This window comes from Pongo pygmaeus, chromosome 17, assembly GCF_028885625.2.
Source record: "Pongo pygmaeus isolate AG05252 chromosome 17, NHGRI_mPonPyg2-v2.0_pri, whole genome shotgun sequence".
NCBI lineage: Eukaryota > Metazoa > Chordata > Mammalia > Primates > Hominidae > Pongo > Pongo pygmaeus.
The window spans coordinates 50,488,729-50,509,657 of NC_072390.2; the positions used below are offsets into that span (position 1 = coordinate 50,488,729).

The 20,929-nt window shown below is 38.5% G+C and overlaps 1 protein-coding gene across 3 annotated transcripts in view; it reads right to left on the bottom strand.

The window, feature by feature from the left end:
* Positions 1 to 20,929, bottom strand: part of RPRD1A (regulation of nuclear pre-mRNA domain containing 1A) — an 81,814-nt gene that overhangs the window by 16,749 nt on the left and 44,136 nt on the right. For 2 of the 3 annotated variants that reach the window (XM_054461481.2, XM_063653599.1), the window contains exons 5-6: positions 20,654 to 20,780; positions 20,370 to 20,545 (exon numbers count right to left, since the gene is read on the bottom strand). In XM_054461481.2, the coding sequence (XP_054317456.1) occupies positions 20,370 to 20,545; positions 20,654 to 20,780 (303 nt within the window). Of the gene's footprint in view, positions 1 to 3,526; positions 3,716 to 20,369; positions 20,546 to 20,653; positions 20,781 to 20,929 lie in introns of those variants that run through there. The other variant, XM_054461482.2, reaches the window with a different exon arrangement.

Below are 20,929 nucleotides of genomic sequence, written 5' to 3' on the forward strand. Positions count from 1 at the left end.
AAATGTTTTATGTAGTACTGGAAGATTTAATTTGAGAGGCCTAAGAATTCTGAGAATCTTGAAACTAATAAGCTATTGGAGGCTTCAAGGACAGCATCACCTGATAAAAAGGGAGTCCCCCATCCCCCAGCCCAGTTATGACTATAAATCCTCAAATGGAGGGAAAGGGTGCTGGATGATTAGCCAGAAAGGGGTAACAATGCCAGAATACAGACAGAATAAAATCTAGCAGGCTAAGCCCAAACTAACAATCCTAGAACTCCTAGCTCACTAGCAGTAGACACCTAGATGCTCCCCTCCTTCCCACAGATGATACATTCTAAGACAGAGAGTCGAGGAAAAAGGGTCATCTGGCCTATATGACACCTGCTTCTGGATGCAGACACAACATTCTGGCAGGCATGAATAAAGCTGTATTATGTGTTCCTGTCTTCTTTACTCTTCCTAGTTTTCCTTCTGTCTTTTTATTCTTTTCTTTACTTTCAGATTTTGTTCCCTTGCCATCCTGTGTTTTACTCTCAAAGGAAACTCTTAACACTTTCATCATTTACAAGTGTACTGTGAAACTTCCAGTAGTTCTGAATTATCTACAAGGGATCTCCAACTTTCACACAAAGCCCACTTTATTACACAATACACTGTTAATCCTGAATGGCTTTTTTGAAGCAAAATTCAGGCTTTCACCTATCAACTAGCAAGCAGGTCAGAACTATCCCATGATGACGTTACAGTCAGCATTTCAGTTTTGTACAACAGGGTCTGTAATGTGGATGATACTTGTGACAAGAAACAAGGATAGATATCAGACATGCTAAGTGGCAAATATTCAGGTGGCTCACGGTATGTTCAATACTAAAGGAAAAGAAGAGAATTTTCTGATTCTGAATTGGAATTTAGCATCACGATTCCAGTGATCCAAATGCAAAGGGAATGCAGGGATTCAGAGAAGGACACTGCTTCTTTACATCTCATGAAAAAGCAAAAGATGTAACTGTTACATATTTTTGCTTGACAGATTTAAGAGAAGTTGATTAAAAATGAGATCACCACCAAAATCAACATCGTAATTTCCAGATCGAGCTACTAAAAACTAAATTCTGGCCGGGCGCGGTGGCTCATGCCTAAAATCCCAGCACTTTGGGAGGGTGAGGTGGGCGGATCATGAGGTCAAGAGATCAAGACCAGCCTGGCCAACATGGTGAAACTCTGTCTCTACCAAAAATACAAAAATTAGCCGGGCGTGGTGGCATGCACCTGTAGTCCCAGCTACTCAGGAGGCTGAGGCAGGAGAATTGCTTGAACCCAGGAGGTGGAGGTTGCAGTGAGCCGAGATCACGCCACTGCACTCCAGCCTGGGCGACAGAGTGAGACTCCATCTCAAAATAAATAAATAAAAAATAAAAACTAAATTTGCCAGGAGCCATGACTCATGCTTATAGTCTCAGCCAGGAGGCTGAGACACAACTGCTTTTGTCCAAGAGTTTGAGACCAGCCTGGGAAATATAGAAAGACTATCTCTAGAAAAATACAAACCAAAACAAAAAATAACCTAAACCTCCCAACTTGATGACCAGTTCCTCTTAAATACTAAAGTTACTTATTCCTATTTAGCTGGGAGAGGCTACATTTTTATAAGGCATTGTCTGTATTTTAATAATTTACCTATGATCTTACTAATTTTAAACTATTCCTTGGGTGCTTAAAAAGCATCAATAACTGTAATTTAAAAAATTGTAATTAGACTGTGTGCAGTGACTCATACCTGTAACCCTAGCACTTTGGGAAGCCAAGATGAGAGGATCACTTGTGCCCAGGAGTCCAAGACCAGGCTGGGCAACACAAGATCTCCTCTCTACAGAAAGCACAAAAATTAGCCAGCCATGGTAGCATGCATCTGTAGTCCCAGTTATTCAGGAGGCTGAGTAGTGAGGATCACTTCAACTTAGGATGTCAAGGCTGCAGTGAGCCATGATTGCACCATCGCACTCTAGCCTGGGCGACACAGCAAGACCCTGTATATATATATGTATCTTTAAAAATCTCTCTAGGAAAAAAATAACTGCCCCTCATGGTATATCAATTTTGATATACTGAAATTCTGTATATTTTTATACCCATTTGATGCTGAAATTTTGTATGACTTATCTTCATATTTAGGAATGCATTATGTGCAATGGTAGAGCCCCGCTTACTACATCAAGTTTAAACCACATCAGCACAATCCCAGTTTTCCGAAATCTCACAAAATATCTCACTTGTTCCACTCTCATCTCCTCTTATTTCACAGCCATTATGGTTTTGACTGTTACTTATGTTGTTTCCTTGCTTACCTGCCTAGAATTCCCAAACATTGCTGATCAGAAGTGAAGATACTCTCAGCACACGGCTGTAAGGACACCGTTTTCTGATGGACACTAACTGGGTATGGGAGTAGGGAGAGGAAACTCCAGATGTTCAGGCATTTTCAGCAGTTATTTCACATTACTATAATTTTTTTTGGTATTAACTATTTCCTAGGGGAAAGTTCTTCCCTTCGAGCTTTCTTTCTTACGTATTGTCTTTCCAAAAATGCTTAGTGGTTCAACCACATTTACTTCAAGTACAGACTGTATGAATAACCTACTTGAGCTGTCAGTAGGGTGGAAAAGATTCAACATGGATTATCCCAGCAACTGGTTTTCCATACTGATTATCTCAGTCACTCCTGGCCCTCATCAGCCTGGAGAAGATACTGCCCTTTTCCCCTGTTCCAAGCTCCAACACAGGCAGACTCCTCACCACTGCTACCTGGCCCAAGAAAGGAGGATATGGAGGAGTTTACCCCCCCATTCCACTGCAATGGAGTCACTGTGTGTTGTTCCAAACTCCTGCTTCTAGGTGTCTCACTTCTGGCATGGAACGTTTATGTGAATGCTTCCACCTTTACAACAGTGCATGCTAGGATGTGAAATCTTTAACTCAATCCTATCTGTTCCATCTTCTGTGAATACTGCCTATTCTGGGGCACTCGCAGCATTTCTTCTCTTATTAGGGCAGAGATATTACATATACAATTTCTTCATTTCCTATGTATCTATTTACTTCATCAATACTTATCTTTTTGGCAATCTTTATCAACCATTATAAATACAACTTACTGTGACAATGGAAATGTTCTTTATCTGCATTACCCAACATGGTAGCTAATAGCCACATGTGGCTAGTGAGCACTTGAAATGTGCCTACTGCTACTGAGAAACTGGATTTTAATTCTTATTTAATTTTGATTAAGTTAAACAGCACATGTGGCTGGTGGCTGCCTAGTGAACACTGCAGCTCTGTAACTCCAGTGCACCCTCTCAACCCCTGCATTTCATCTGTCTCTCCCCCATTTCATTTCTCTCCCTTCATTATCTTTACCGTCAACAGACATGTAATGTAGTATATAACATATATTTACATACATCTTTGTAATATGTGAATTTTGTATACTATATAATATGGTATGATATGTTATAGCTATTTAATATGATAAGGACAGAATATACTGTTTTATGTAATTCTTTATTATATTCTAACATATATTCTCTTTTCTATAAATTCTAGGAAAAGCTGCAGATGGTCAGACCTGGTGGCACACGCCTGTAATCCCAGCACCTTTGTGAGGCCAAGGCGGGTGGATCGCTTGAGCCCAGGAATTCAAGACAGGCCTGGGCAACATAGCAAGACCTTGTTTCTACAAAAAAAATAAAAATAAAAATTAAAATTAAAAAAAGATCAGTCAGGTGTGGTAGTGTGTGCCTGTAGTTCTAGCTTCTTGGGACGCTGAGGTGGGAGGACTGCCTGAGCCCAGGAGCTCAAGATTTCAGTGAGCTATGATCGTGCCACTGCACTCCAGCCTGGGCAACAAACAGAATGAGACCCTGTCTCAAAAAAACAAAACAAAACAAAAGCTGCAACTCAGTCTAACACCTTAAAATAGAAGTTAAGGGTAGGACATCAATGTCTTTTGTTTTCTCTACAAAAGAGAGTGAAAATCTAAATCAGGCAAGGAAATGGCACAAACACCACTTTAATTGAATCCCAGTGTCCTAACTTCATCAATCATATTTGAGAATACTGGCAGGTGGGGGAATATGGGAAGGAGAAAACACTTTGCACCAACTTGATTTCTGAAACAACTACTTCCAAGAAATCATGAAGAACTGCCAAAAGGGTAAACAGCAAATACTTTATTACCTCCAGTCGAAAGGAGATAGACTTCATAAACAGCAGACAAGTAGGCTTGACTCAGATAAGCCAGAATCTCAAAAAACTGATGGAACATATTGTTTAAAACTTGGGAACCCAGTTGCAATCACTGAGATACTAAGACTTAACTAGCAAAACAAACACTTCCTCTTTGGGAGGACCACTGTGCTATAGACATAAAAATACTACAGACATCTGAAAACTCAAGAGTATCCCCATAAAACTACATAACTTCACTGGTTAAATGCTAGAGATACGCTAGCTAGAAAATCTCCAAGTTTTTTTTGTTGGGGGCTAAAACCTCTGAGGTATTTACTGTACATGTGGCAGTTTTAAGCACCCAACTCACTTAAATCCCATAATAACCATATAAAATCGGTACAATTATTATCCCTATTTTACAGACAAGGAAACAGAGGCCAAATGTGTTGTCGAATGTCACTGAGCTAGTAAATGGTGAAGCAGAACTGAAACTTAGGCAATACTGCTCCAGAGTCCCCACTCTTCACTACAAAGCTAATCTGCCCCTCCAAATGTTAACTAATTTAAGACCAAGGTCAACCAGAAAAACTTAGTAACCATTGTCCTCTTTTCTGGCCTTATATCTTCGACATGTAAAAATATTTTATTTTTTTCTATAATTAAAATATATCCTTAAGAAATGAGAAGAAACAAAGCCAACAAAGCCAAAATAATAAATGACAAAAGTCAAGTTTTTTAAAAACTCGACAAGCTAAAACATTGGTTCAGCAAGATAAAAAAGATACATATATTTTAAAAACTAATTACATAAGAACCTGATGAAAACCTCCAAGATTAACAATGGCAGATGTCAAAAAAGAGGTTTGAGATAGTCCCAAAATTAACACAAGCAAAAAATGCCAATGCCAAAAATGTGCACCTTCCACAAACAAAAAAGCTCAGAGCCTGTAAGTAAAATAATAGCTTACATGCAGCAAAAATAAATGTCATAAACTATTTATGCCACAGTAAAGATTTTACAAGAGTCCACTCTTGTCTACAATTTCACCTTCCATGATTTCAGTTACCTAAGATCAATCTTGGTCCAAAACTACTACATGAAAAGTTCTAGAAATAAACAGTTCCTAAGTTTTAAATTGCATGCTGTTCTGAGTAGCATAATTACATCTTACATAATTACATCTTTTTGTCCATTCCACCCAGGACAAAACCATCCCTTAATCCAGCATGTTGTATACGTTACCACCCCCATAGAATGTGACTGTATAAAAACAAGAGTACAGTCACACACTGCATTATATTTTGCCCAACAATGGACTGCATATACAACAGTGGTCCTGTAAGACTATAATGGAGCTGAAAAATTCCTATCACCTAGTGACCATTCCTATCGCCTAGTGTAGGAATCCTAACATCATAGCACAATGCATTACTCGTGTGTTTGTGGTGACAGCCATGCTACCAGTTGTATAAAAGTACAGTACAATTATGTACAGTATATATATATTTGATAATGAAAATAAATGACTTTATTACTGGTTTATGTATTTGCTACACTTTTTATTGTTAGAATATACTCTATTAAAAAAAAGTTAACTGTAAAATGGCCTCAGGTCCTTCAAGAGGTATACCAGACGGCATTATTAGATACACAAATACTTACCAGTGTATTACAGCTGCCTACAGTATTCACAACAGTAACATGCTATATAGGTTTGTAGCCTAGAAGCAATAGGCTATACCATAAAGCCTCAGTGGGTAGTAGGTACACCATCTAGGTTTGTGTAAGTGCATGCTACAATGTTCACACAATGAAAAAATGCCTAACTATGCATTTCTCAGAAAGTATCCCATCATTAAGTGACACATGAATATACACAGTGTATAAGGTTCAGTACCATCAGAAGTTTCAGGCATTCACTATGGGTCTTGGAACACATGCCCTGCAGATAAGCAGGGGACTACTGCATTTACTGAAGTTTGTTTAAACAGTCTCTATTCAAAAGAATAATTAAAAATGTAAAAATTCATTAATGTTTATTAGTAGGCTAATTAAACAGTATTTTGCATTTACATTATATAGGTCCGAACATTCCTACAAGACTTTGCCAAGCTCTGGAGGTGAGAATATTTCAGTCATTACTCCAAATCATTTGAACAAGGACAGCTGTGACTGCTGTGGTTTCCAGAGGTACAGGGAGGATTCAGGGAGTACAATACCAGAATAATTGGATGGCGGGGCTGGTGTGCTGGCAAAAATAGAGGCAAGGTCCCAGTCAGATCTGGGCTGACTCAGCAGATTCTGGCACTAACATCTACAGCTCCTGATTCCTTCTTGACTTGACCTGAGTTGTACAATCTGAACTAGCCAAGTAAACACAATGATAAATCCCTTTCTTCAACAGAGACCACAAAAATCTGACAAAAAAATCTATGTTCCCAACATTAGACAAGCAGAGTTCTCATGCAGTAAGGAAGAATTAGTATAACAAAAAATAGCAACAACAAAACCATAGGAAATACTGAAGGAAAATGAGAAAAGTGAGGCAAAACAAAAGATGAGCAGCGTGAAGATTCAGAACATTCAATATACCTATAACAAAATTTAAGAAAAAAACTATCAACTGAGAAGCAAAAATAAAAGACAACTTGGGTCTTCCCAATATAAGGGCACATCAAATATCAAGCAAAATTAATGAAAGACCAATATCCGAGATATGTGCTAGTCAGTTTAGGATAAAAGAAAAAAAATACAATATCTAGGCCAAAAGACAAAAAGATATTCAGTGAAGCTGTTGTCCACGGATGAAGAGGAAGGAGAGCCACTCTCAGACATGCAAAGACCTGCACCATTTTTGCTGCTCTTCATGACGTCTTTATTTTTATCCTTTATTTTAAAACATTAAAATGTAATTTCTCTTTTCTTTTTTCTGGAATATCTTTACAAGTAATAAAGAAAGTTTTTTACATTTCTGACACATGAATCAAGTAAAATTTTAAGTGAGAAATAATGCATGAATAACGATAATGAAACAGTAAAACGTTTCAAAAATAAAATTTCTTAAACACCAACAAAATGATCTATCTAGAATCCTATAACCAAAACAGGTCCATAAAAAACCATAAGGAAGGAGTCTGAGAGAAACTCAGATAATGGAATAGTTGTTTGAAGTCACGCATTTTCAGTATTTGTGGTTTTTATTATCTTCCTGTGATTTTTGGTACTCCACATTTTCTCCACAGTGTGAGTATATAAATATACACACACCTACATACACATACATATATAAAAGAATATATGTATTTGGACAAATATTTTTTGCTAATTTCTTTAAAAAGCTTATAAATTTCTATTACTGCCAGCATGTGTCATAAATATTAAAAATAAACCAATAAAAAAGCATATAAATTTCTAGCAATTGTCCAGAAGATAGAACAGACTACTCTCAAAACAGTATGTTCCCTTTACACCAGAAACTTCCAAGCAGAAGCTGGCTAAACTATCTCATCTTTCAGGAAATATTCCAGAATCATTTCCAGTACAAAGTCAGTTAGATGGTCTCCAAATTCTTTCTAGTTCCCGACTATAACAAATATCAACCTAAAATGATAGCATTACTTACAACAGAAAACAACCTGATTTTAAAATAGGCAAGGCTGGATGCCGTGGCTCACGCCTGTAATCCCAGCACTTTGGAAGGCCAAGGCGGGCGGATCACGAGGTCAGGAGATCGAGACCATCCTGGCTAACACATGGTGAAACCCTGTCTCTACTAAAAATACAAAAAAAAATTAGCCGGGCGTGGTGGCGGGCACCTGTATGTAGTCCCAGCTACTCAGGAGGCTGAGGCAGGAGAATGGCGTGAACCTGTGAGGCAGAGCTTGCAGTGAGCCGAGATCGCGCCACGGCACTCCAGCCTGGGCAACAAAGCAAGACTCCGTCTCAAGAAAATAAATAAATAAAATAAAATAAAATAAAATAGGCAAAGGACTTGAATAGAAATTTCTCCAAAGCTAAACAAATGGCCATAAGCATATGAAAAAGGTGTTCAACATCATTAATTATTAGGGAAACGCACATCAAAACCACAATGAGATACTACCTAATATACATTAGGATAGCTACTATCAACAAAAACAAAAAACACCAAATGTTGGTGAGGATGTGGAGAAAATGGAACCCTCGTGCACTGTTGATGGGAATGCAAAATGTTGTAGCACTACGGAAACCAGTATGTCAGTTCTCAAGAAAATTTGAAAGTAGAATTAATGTATAATCTAGCAATTCAACTTCTCAGTAAATGCCCCAACAAGTTGAAAGTAGGGTCTCAAAGAGATATATATATATATATACACACACACACACATATATCTATACACACACATATATACACATATATCTATACACACATATACATATACATATATATACACATACACACACACACACACAAACACATACTTTTTTTTTTTTTTTTTTTTGAGACAGAGTCCCACTCTGTCGCCCAAGCTAGAGTGCAGTGGCGTGATCTCGGCTCACTGCAACCTCAACCTCCTGGGTTCAAGTGATTCTCCTGCCTCAGCCTCTCAAATAGCTGGGACTACAGGTGCCAGCCACCACGCCTGGCTAATTTTTGTATTTTTAGTAGAAGCAGGGTTTCACCATGTTGGCCAGGCTGGTCTCAAACTCCCGACATAAAATAATTCACCCACTAAGTACTGGGATTACAGGCGTGAGCCACCATGCCCAGTCTCAAAGATATTATTTGTACACCAACATTCCATAGCAGCATTATTCACAATAGCCAAGAGGTAGAAGCAACCCAAGTATACAGCCATGGACAAATGAAAACATGCAGTGTATACATTCAATGGATTATTATTCAGCCTTAAAAAGGAAGGAAATTCTGACATGTACTACAAATTGGATGAACCTAGAGGGCATTATGCTAAAGAAATAAGCCAGTCAAAAAAAGAGAATACTGTATGCTTTCCCGTATATAAGGTATCCAGAGTAGTCAAATTCAGAGACTGAAAGAAAAATTGGTGGCTGGGTGAAGGGGGAAATAAGAAACTGTTGTTCAACGGGTAGGTACAGAGTTTCAGTTCTGCAATATGAAGAGTTCTAGAAATAAGGTGCAAAATCATGTGAATATAGTTAACACTAGTGACCTATATACATTTAAAAATGTTTAATATGGCAAATTTTATGTGTATTTTACCTGAAGTTTTTTAAAACAGTAAAATAAAACTATACCATCCTGCACCCAGAATTTGGTCTACTAGTTACTTTCAAATACTACATACATTTAAGTAATCTGATAAAAGGCAAAGAGAAAAAAACTATGTAAAATAAATGCTTCTGATACTTATTACCAAACTGTCCTCCACAGAGTGGACCAAATGAATTTACATCAACAATATGTTAAGAGTTCCCATTTGCACAACCCCATGTCATTACAAAGAATATCTTTTCTTTTTTCTGAGGCAGTTTCACTCTCGTTGCCCAGGTTGGAGTGCAATGGTGCAATCTTGGCTCACCGCAACCTCCACCTACCGGGTTCAAGCGATTCTCCTGTCTCAGCCTCCCGAGCAGCTGGGATTACAGTTGCCTGCCACTACACCCAGCTAATTTTTGTATTTTTAGTAGAGACGGGGTTTCTCCATGTTGGTCAGGCTGGTCTTGAACTCCTGACCTCAGATGATCCGCCCGCCTCAGCTTCCCATAGTGCTGGGATTACAGGCATGAGCCACCGTGCCCGGCCTGTTTTCTTAAACTGTCGCTAACTCAAGCATGGAAACCGTATCTCCTTATTGCTTTTTTTTTCCTTTCACTTCTAGGAATTTATGAGAAGACCATCACAGATAAGCCAAAACTTAGTTGAAGGGTGATTCAGAGCAATGTTTTCAGTATCAAACTGGAAGTAACATAAATGCCAAAAGGTGATTTAAAGCACTGTTCTTCAATAGCAAGGAACTAGAATAAATATAAACGCTAAATAGTTAGCTGGCTAAACAAATACTACTTCCATAGAACAATGTAATTTAGCTATTAAATGAGATTTATAATCACATGAAATTTTTTATAGTAAATGTGCAAAAAGACACTATATAAAATGACATGTACAGTCTGATTCTATCCTTCTAAATCTTGCCAAAAGGTATTTAATGGGTGGTAAAAATTTTAGATGGTATCTGCATGTGCTTATCAATGGTTTTTCAACTATGATAAGCATGTACTACTTTTGCAATTAAAAAAAAAAAAACTGCCAGGTGCAGTGGCTCACGCCTGTGATCCCAGCACTCTGGGAGGCGAGGGCAGGTGGATCACCTACTTGAGCCCAGCAGTTCGAGACCAGCCTGGGCAACGTGGTGAAACACTGTCTCTACAAAAAGCACAAAAATTAGTTGGGAGTCGTGGCACTCGCCTGTAGTCCCAGCTACTCGGGCGGCTGATCACCTGAGCCCTGGGAGGTCGAGGGTGCAGTCAGTCATGATTGTGCCACTGAGCTCCAACCTGGGTAACAGAGTGAGACCTTGTCTCAAACACACACACACACACACACACTTCACTGCTACCACCCACTGTAGTTCAGGCTTTTACTGCTCAGCACATACATTTTTCGAATTAAGTTGCATCTGGTCTCCCTACTGCTAATCTCTCTCCAATCTAATCCACTCAACAACTATAACCATTTTCAGACACTGCCAACACCACCACTCCTTTCTTCCCTTTGGCCTGTTATCAACCTCTACTGGGCCTGACATTCAAGTTCCCTCCACATTGTGGCTCCAAACTACTTTTCAATCTCATCTCACTTGTAAGAACTGATACAGTAACAACAAAATGTAATCTTTGTTACCAGTTTATTAAGGACTTCCTTTGTCTCAAGAAAGCGTAACTGCCTATAGGCATCACTGTTTTAATCATCAGAGTTCTATGAACGCCTCTCTTGACAGTAATTAGCATTAGTATTAGTATTACATTTCCATTCCATGAATGAGTGAACAGGCACAAAGGGCAATAGAGTGTAAATTCCTCTCTGTTACATACTTTAACGTAAAAGAATGAACACTGGCCTAAGGACCCTGGTTTCATCTGTAGCTCCAGCTCTTCCACTAGATGGCACTATTACTCTTTACAAATTCAGTACTTATACAATGCTAAGGATTACTACTGTTCATTTCTTATTCACGTTATTCTCACATATTGTCAGTGTTATTCTCCTACAGAAGGGAAAAAAAAATGCAAGCTGGTAAAATAATTTTACAGTTTCAAAATGATAATTTACTCCTTTGTTCAAAATGCTCAACTGCAGCTCTACAAACTGCATGCCTTGATCACACAGCCCACTTAAGACTTTTTAAGTACTGGACTCTGCTAAAATGATTTAACCAATTATGTTGGATATAATTTTATTCAAAATCCTCAAGTGTCTTTCAATCATTTTTATTTATTAAAGTATCATTCTTTTCTGATTTAGTTACAAATAAGTTACCAATTTAAAATATATACCTCTTCTAAGTTACCTTTTTTTTTTTTTTTTTTTAAGGAGTCTCGCTCTGTCGCCCAGGCTGGAGTGCAGTGGCGCGATCTCGGCTCACTGCAAGCTCTGCCTCCCGGGTTCACGCCATTCTCCTGCCTCACACTCCCGAGTGGCTGGGACTACAGGCGCCCGCCAACCACGCCCAGCTAATTTTTTGTATTTTTAGTAGAGACGGGGTTTCACCGTGTTAGCCAGGATGGTCTCGATCTCCTGACCTCGTGATCCACCCGCCTTGGCCTCCCAAAGTGCTGGGATTACAGGCGTTGAGCCACAGCGCCCAGCCCCAAGTTACATTTTAATGGCATTCATTTACTTAACACAAACACCTGAGTGCCTACTGGGGACAGAAACTACTCTAAGCATTGAGGGCATGGTAATAAATATGAAAAACAAAACAAGGTTCTTTATCTCATGAAACTCACATCCTAGTGGCAGGTGCACATGAAAACTAAGTATATAAAGTATTAATAGAAATAAATAATATGGAAGAAAAACAAAAACCAAAATGACAATGTAATACAGTTGGGAAGAGGGGGCCAGAGGAATGGGTAGATGGGACCAAAAGAAAAGGATGTAGGACTGTCTGAAGACTTCACATAGGAATATAAACCTGAATGGAAAAGGAACCAGCTAAGGAAAGAGCAGGAGGCAAGAGCATTCCAGTCCCTCTCTGTTAACAATCAGCAAAGCAAGTAACTCTGATTTTAGAACATGCTTGATATGCCTGAAAAACAAAATGCAAGCAAAGATAATGGTGTCTGACATAAGTTCAAAAGAAGATCCAAAAGTGTAATGGGGACCATTGATTTTTTTTTTTTTTTTTTTTTTTTTGAGACACAGTCTCGCTCTGTCGCCCAGGCTGGAGTGCAGTGGCGTGATCCTGGCTCACTGCAAGCTCCGCCTCCCGGGTTCATGCCATTCTCCTGCCTCAGTCTCCCAAGTAGCTGGGACTACAGGAGCCCACCACCACGCCTGGATAATTTTTTGTATTTTTAGTAGAGACGGGTTTTCACCGTGTTAGCTGGGATGGTCTCAATCTCCTGACCTCGTGATCCGCCCGCCTCGGCCTCCTAAAGTGCTGGGATTACAGGCGTGAGCCACCACGCCTGGCCCATTGATGAGTTTCTAAAGAGGAGTGTGATGGGATCTGATTTCTTAAAAGATCCGTGTAGTTGCAATGATGTAGGGAGATATGAGAGGGAGCAGGAAGATCATCTTTTAAGCCAGGTAGTACATGACAACAACTTAGACGGGTGGTTTGGCAGCAGTTATTAAACACGTATGTTACAGTTCTACTAAATGAAGACATAAAAAGTCTTCCATTTATATGATAGAGCAAACTCATGTTTATCTGCTCCCTCCCAATAAGCCACTAAAATAATAAAGCAGTTTACACAGGCAGAAATCCACAAGTACAGAGGAAAGTGGACCACAGCATACAGATATCAAGAATCTGTTGGAAGGCCAGGTGTGGTGGCTCACGCCTGTAATCTCAGCACTCTGGGAGACTGAGGTGGGCGGGTCACCTAAGGTCAGGAGTTTGAGACAAGCCTGGCCAACATGACAAAACCCTGCCTCTACTAAAAACACAAAAATTAGACAGCCGTGATGGCACGCACCTGTAATCCCAGCTACTCAGGAGGCTGAGGCAGGAGAACTGCTTGAACCCAGGAGGCAGAGGTTGCAGTGAGCTGAGATCACGCCACTGCAGTCCAGCCTGGGTGAGAGAGTGAGACTCCATCTGAAAGAAGGGAAGGGGAAGGGGAAGAAAAGCAAAAGAAAGGAAGAACGAACCTGTTGGAAGATGAGGACAGCTGCAACAGGAAATAATGACCAAAAGTAATGCAATTCATCCTGAGGAATTCTGGACAGGTTCCGGACTTTGAAGTATGAGACTCCTTAATATGTAATGATAAGTCTTAAGGCTGACAAGAAGGATCAACTAAAAATCTTTACACGAATCTGGTAAAACCCTTATCCCATAGAACTAAAAGATGGAAGATAAGAAACTCAGCAAAAGAGTGTGCGCATCTAGGGACCCAAATCACAGTGCTAAGAGGTAAAAGCACTGTTCTAAAAACAGATGTTCTATGTTATCTAACCAGCAAATCTGGGGTGTTTTCCTCTGGAGAAAATGAATGGCCTTGGACAGAAGACTTATAGATAATATTCAGAAATCATCAAAGAAGGCAATAAGACTGGTAACAGGATCACGTCTTTAACATGAATCAGCAATTTCATCTTTAGAAATTATCAGAATTATTAACGGATTAATATGAGTGAAAAGTTAACTAAAGAGATGTTCTCTGAAATTCTGTTAATATAAAAGCAATAAAAATAAACAGTCTGAGCAACACAGCAAAACCTCATCTCTGCAAAAAAAATAAAAAATTGGCAAGGCATGGTGAGGTACACTTGTAGTCCTAGCTACTTGGGAGGCTGAGGCAGGAGGCGTGTGAGGTTATAGTGAGCTATGATCTTGCCACTGTACTCCAGTGTGGATGACAAAGTGAGATCCTATTAAAAAAAAAAAAAGTAACAGAGAACAGAGCAGTTAAATAAATTATGATACATCCATATATTAAAAGGAAAACAATGACATGTAAGATGCATATAATGTATTACATGAAAAGGAAAGGACAGAAAATACAGAGCCCTTAAACAGGGCTAAGTCTTTTGCTTAAGCAACTTTTTCCCTTTGATGGAAATAATTACTTGTATTATCAACAACTAAAAGATCACATGACTCCTGAAAAAACTCAGTTAAACATAAAATATTTTAGAACAATATTTAGACCTCAAAAATATAAATCAAGAAACTAGTCACATGCTTCTTTGAAACATTCACAGAGCTGCATCTTACCAAATTCTAAATTTAAATCAAATACAGGCATACCTCGTTTTATCATGCTTCATTTTAATACACTTTCAAGATATTGTGTTTTCTTATAAGCTGAGTTTGTGGCAACCCGGCACCAAACAAGTCTAGAGGTACCATTTTCCCAACAGCATGTGCTCACTTAAGTGTCTGTCAAATTTTGGTATTTCTTGTGCTATTTCAAACTTCTTCACTATTCTTATGCATTATGGTAATCTGTGATCAGTGATTTAAGACAGCACACTTACTCCACACATAGTGTGTTCTCACTGCTCCACTGACTAGCTGTCCCTGTCTCTCCCTCCCTATTTGCTGAGACACAACATTGGAATTGGGCCAATTAAGAATCCTACCACGGCCTCTAAGTGTTCAAGTGAAAGAAAGAATCATGGGCCTCTCACTTTAAATCAAAAGCTAGAAGTGATGAAGCTTAGTGAGGAAGGCATGTCAAAAGCCAAGACAGGCCAGAAGTTAGGCCACTTGCACCAATTAGCCAAGTTGTGAATGCAAAGGCAAAGTTCTCGAAGGAAACTAAAATCGCCACTCCAGGCCAGGTGTGCTGGCTCATGCCTGTAATCTTAGCACTTTGGGAGGCTGAGGCAGGAGGACTGTTTGAGTCCAGAAGGTCAAGACAAGCCTAGGCAACATAGTGAGACCCTGTCTCTACAAAAAAATTTAAAAATTAGCCAGGCATGGTGTCACATGCCTCTACTTCCAGCTACTCAGGAGGCTGAAGTGGAAGGATTGCTAGAGCCCAGAAGGTTGAAGTTGCAGTGAGCCCTGATCAAGCCACTGCACTCAAGCCTGGACAAGAGTGACACAATATCTCAAAAAAAGGTTGGGGGCTACTCTAGTGTACACACAAATAAAGCTAAACAGCCTTACTGGTCATATGCAGAAAGTTTCAGTAGTCTGGATAGAAGATCAAACCAGCCACATTCCCTTAAACTAAAGCCTAATTAATCCACAGCAAGGCCCGAACGCTCTTCAATTCTATGAAGCCTGAGGGAGGTAAAGAAGCTACAGAAGCAAAGTTTGAAAGTAGCAGAGGTTGGTTTATGGGGTTTATGGAAAGAAGCTGTCTCCATAACTTCAAAGTGCAAAGTGAAGCAGCAAGGGCTGATCTAAAAACTGCAGCAAGTTACCCAGAGGCTCTACCTAAGGTCGTTGATGACGGTGGCTACACTAAACAACAGATTTTCCATGTAGAAAAAAGAGCCTGGTACTGGAACAAGATGCCATCTGGGACTTTCATAGCTAGAAAAATGCCTGCCTTCAAAGCTTCAACAAACAAGCTGGCCCTCATTAGGAGCTAAAGTAGCTGATGACTTTAAGTAGAGGCCAATGTTCATTTACCATTCTGAAAATTCTAGAGTCCTTAAGAATTATGCTAAATTTACTCTGCCTGTGCTCTATAAATGAAACAAGTATGGATGACAATACATCTATTTACAGCATAGTTTACTGAGTATTTTAAGCCAACTGTTGAGACCTGCAAAATATTACTATTGGCCAGATGTAGTGATTCCCACCTGTAGTCACAGCACTTTGGGAGGCCAAGGTGGGAGGACAGCTTGACCCAAGAGTTCAAGACTAGCCTGGGCAACATAGTGAGAACTCTTCTTTACAAAACATTTAAAAATTAGCCAGGCATGGTGGCACACACCTGCAGTCCTAGCTACTTCAGAGGCTGAAGCAGGAAGATAACTTGTACTCATGAGTTCGAGGTTACAGTGAGCTGTGATTGCATGACTACTCCAGCCTGGGTGACAGAACAAGAGACTGTCTCCAAAATAACAATAATAAAAAATTACTATTGACAACATACCTCGTCACCCAAGAGCTCTGATGAAGATGTACAATATGACTAGTGTTCATGCCTGCTAACACGTGTTCTGCCACTTACAGATAAAAGAGCAATTTCGACATTCAAGTCTCACTATTTAAGAAATACATTTCATAAGGCTATATAGCTGCCATAGTGATTCCTGTGATGAATATCGGCAAAGTAAACTGAAAACTTTCAGAAAATGATTCACAATTCTAGATGGCATTAAAAACATTCATGATTCATGGGAGGAGATAAAATATCAACATTAACAGGAGTTTGGAAGAAGTTTATTCCAATGCTCATGGCTGACTTTCTGGGGTTCAAGACTTCAGTGGTGGAAATAACTGCAGATCTGCTGCAAATAGCAAGAGAACGAGAAACAGAAGTGGAGCCTGAAGATGTGACTGAATTGCTCCAATCTCATAAAACTTGTTGATGAGGAGTTGCTTCTTATGGATGGGCAAATAAAGTGGTTTCCTGAGATGGAATCTACTCCCAGTGGAGGTGAAATGACAACAAAGGATTTACTTGATAAAGCAGTAGCAGGGCTTGAGAAAATTGCTTCTAATTTTGAAAGCAGTTCTGCTATAGGCAAAATGCTATCAAATGTACTGCATCCTACAGAGAAATCTTTCAAGAAAGAAGTCAACTGATGCAGCAAACTTTATCACTGTGTTAATAAATTGCCACAGCCACATCCTTCAGCAGTCACCACCCTAATCAGTCAACAGCCATCAGTATCAAGGCAAGACCCTCCACCAGCAAAGAGTATGACTAACAGAAGGCTCAGATAATTCGTATTTTTAGCAATGAAGTATTTTTAACTAAGATACGTACATTTTTTATACGTAATCCTAATGCTTAGACAACAGTAAAGTGTAATCGTAATACTTAGACAACAGTAAAGTGTAAACATAACTTTTGTATGCACTAGGAAACAATGTCAAAATCAAAATGTCATTTTAATTCTCCTATTCATGTATGCCTTCCAAGATAATAAGCTAACTGAAAAAGTTTATACAATATTTTCAACTTCACAATGGTAAAATGATTCCTACAGCAATCCCTAAGATAAATATTATAAATGTAAACTAAAGTTATTAATAGTCTATTTTAACAGTTATCTGGGGGAGGGGGGGTGTGTGTGTGCACGCACGTGACAGTCTCGCTCTGTCACCCAGTCTGGAGGGCAGTGGTATGATCTCAGCTCACTGCAACCTCCACCTCCCAGGTTCAAGTGATCCTCCTGCCTCAGCCTCCCAAGTAGCTGAGACTACAGGCACCCACCACCACACCTGGTTAATTTTTTTTTTTTTTTTTTTTTTTTTAGTAGAGATGGAGTTTCACCATGTCGGCCAGGCTGGTCTTGAACTCCTGACCACAAGTGATTCAACCAGCTCAGCTTCCCAAAGTACTGAGATTACAGGTGTGAACCACACACCCGGCCCAACAGTTATCTGCTTCTGCTTAGTAACCAACTATAGTCAGAAGTTTCAAAATAATGATTAATGATGTCTTAAAACACAAATTTTAAACCACTTCATGTTTTCATTCATTACACATGCTTTAATAATGGCTTCCTTAAGAAATATGAAATGGCCAATTCCTGAACTTATCTTTAAATTTATGTTCCATTTTCAAAAAAGCAGTAACAAATGACACATCAGTATCTGGTCAATCACTGTTAATGTTCAAAGATACACAATAGATGAAAATTATTTGATAGTATCACAGCTGATTCAGAAAATATAAATCTTCACCTCTCAGTCTCAACTTCAAAGTGATGCCACCTACTTGGTACAAAAAAGTCTAAATATCTCAAATCATTTCCACATCTTCTACAAAGGAATAACATAGCTCTAAGTGATAATTTACAAAGAGTTCTGTGGAATAACTTCCAAGTTTACTTCTGTACTTGTAAAGAGTATTTCTTTACTTGTTAAAAAACAGCTGAACATAATTAAGGTGATTTCCTCTTTATAATATAAAATCCAGTTATGCAGAACAACAAAAAAAGTTCCTAGAAGGCTTTATTTCAAGACAGTGATTACCTCTGAGAAGAGAGGGAGCAGAAAAAGTTGGAAAAATAGGGCTTTAGCATTTGCTGTAATCTTAGATTTAAGTAAAAACAGGAAGCAATGTGTCTTTTTGATGAAGTGCACTGGCTCTGGAGGCAGATTCTCTGGGTTCCTAACAACTCACTAGCTCTTTGTGACCTTAGGCAAGTTACTTAATCTCCCTGTGCCTCAGTTCTGTATCTATCAAATGTGAATAATACATCCTGCTGTGTAAGTTTAAATGAGTTGCTTATGTGAAGTGCCTAGAATAGTACCTGACACATGAATGTTAACATTATTATTATCATCAGCCTCATAATCTATGACTATCAACTATGAAATGTGGCTGGAAGGCACTGGGGAAAGAGGGGTTTGTGGGGAGTAGCATCTGATCTATTTTCTACAGTTATACTTCAAATATAAATTCTATTTTTGTAAACAGTGACAAATGACCATCATCATAAGTGAGAAAGTATAAAGTAGAATAAAGTTACAGTCTTCTCTTCAATTTTCAAAAACATGAGACAATACAGGCTTCAGGGTTTGATATTTATTTTTAGCAGGAAGAATATACTAATGGTGACGACATCGTTAGAAGATACGCCCATGTCCAATATCTGCAACAGAAGCTCAATAGAAGTTAAAGAAACCATACTAAAAGACTAAAGACAAAAATTGTATGACATTACTTACCCTTAATTCTGTGGACAATAAAACAAGTAACACTATGTTTAAGATTGAGGTTTCATCACAAGGTGAAATACTGGCAAGTTAATTATCAAATTCATCTAAAAAAAAAAAAAAACCATCTTTTCCTTTCCATGTAGAAGTGGGCAACCTCTTCAAAGGTAGAGCATAGTGCCCGCCAACAATCATCATCTGAGGGTATTTATACGAGCAGAGAAGGAGTAAATTGAAAAGGGGTAGTGCTAACTTAAGAGCTGGGAATTTGAGGTGGGAATAATTAAGTAGCAGCTCCCATGGGTAGCAATGGCAATCTAATCTAAGCACCATTTTTGGCCCAATTAGAGACTGCTGAATCAATAACTAAACACTAATAAAAATAACTTAATGGGATACTACCATGACATTCCTACAAATTTACAGTGAGCTTTCTGTAAATAAAGGGATTCAAATTAGAAATTCTCCTACATATTATTACAATAAGAAATTGCCACAGCAATACAATTTAAACAAGAACTCATCAACTGAAAGATTTTTTTACATAAAACCAAATCTGGCTCATGTATCCCTAACAATTGCTACTCTAATCAAAGGAAATATGAGCATTTTTTTAAATCACCTCCTGCACTCCCAGATTTCTCATTAGTGGTATTAATTATTACTTAATTTACAGGAGCAATGAATTTCTACCTAAGGATGTGAGCCGGGAGTGGTGCTGGGAACATGTAAGCATTAGAATTGGCGGGTGGAATTAAGGGAGTAATTTAAAGACTTAATGGTATACCTAAAAGACTACATCTTCTCAAAACAGAAACTAAATAAATCCTACTACAAGTTACTGCCACCTGCTATTTTCCTATTATTTCTGTGATAGATTAGGGTTAAACTGGTAAGATAAATTACAGTTGCATGGAATTTCACAAGAATAATTTTTAAATGCAATCAATTTTGCTAATTCCAAATTTCTAAGTTTACTTGCAAGGTTAATTTGGTTCAAGTAGAAGAAAAACCATTAATACAAGGAGAAGCTTACCTGGGCTACTGTTTAAAAAGGTCTATGTTAAAAAATGCAAAATGTGCACATAGATTAAAATATTTAAAAATTCCTAACAAAAAGAGAATTAAATAAATAAGCACTAAAGAAGAAAAAGGTTACGCACTTCCAATTTATGCTCTTTCTCTGCAAGGGCTTCCTTTTGACAACGAAGAAAATCTGCTAACATTCGAGTGAGTTGCTTTCTATCATCTATTTCTGCCGCCAATCTGCCATTGTAATCTGCCAGCAACATACACGCATCCTCTACCATTTTGGAAAGCCTTTCTCCAGATTCTTTATCTAAGAAAAGCACGGGATAATAAAATATTATACAACAAAAACAATGACATATGCTGTTCTCTCATCCCAACTCCCAAAAAAGTTCTGGATCACATTTTCTTTTCTTACCTGTTATTTTATCTAACAGAGATACTTCTTGGACTTCAACAGGTAAAGAAGCTATCCTCTGATGAACTGCTGCATCACCTGAGGCTGCATTTTCTAGATCTTGTAATGCTCTAACGAGATCTAGAGTCTAAAAAGTACACAACTTCAGAACCAAAATAAATTGAGCTTAAACAAGTGCAAAAGACTTTAATTTCATATTCTTTCATCCCTATGGGCTATTTACTAGTACAAAGCTTCTAATATAAACTGCTTGTGAAGACAATCAATTTCTTTCAT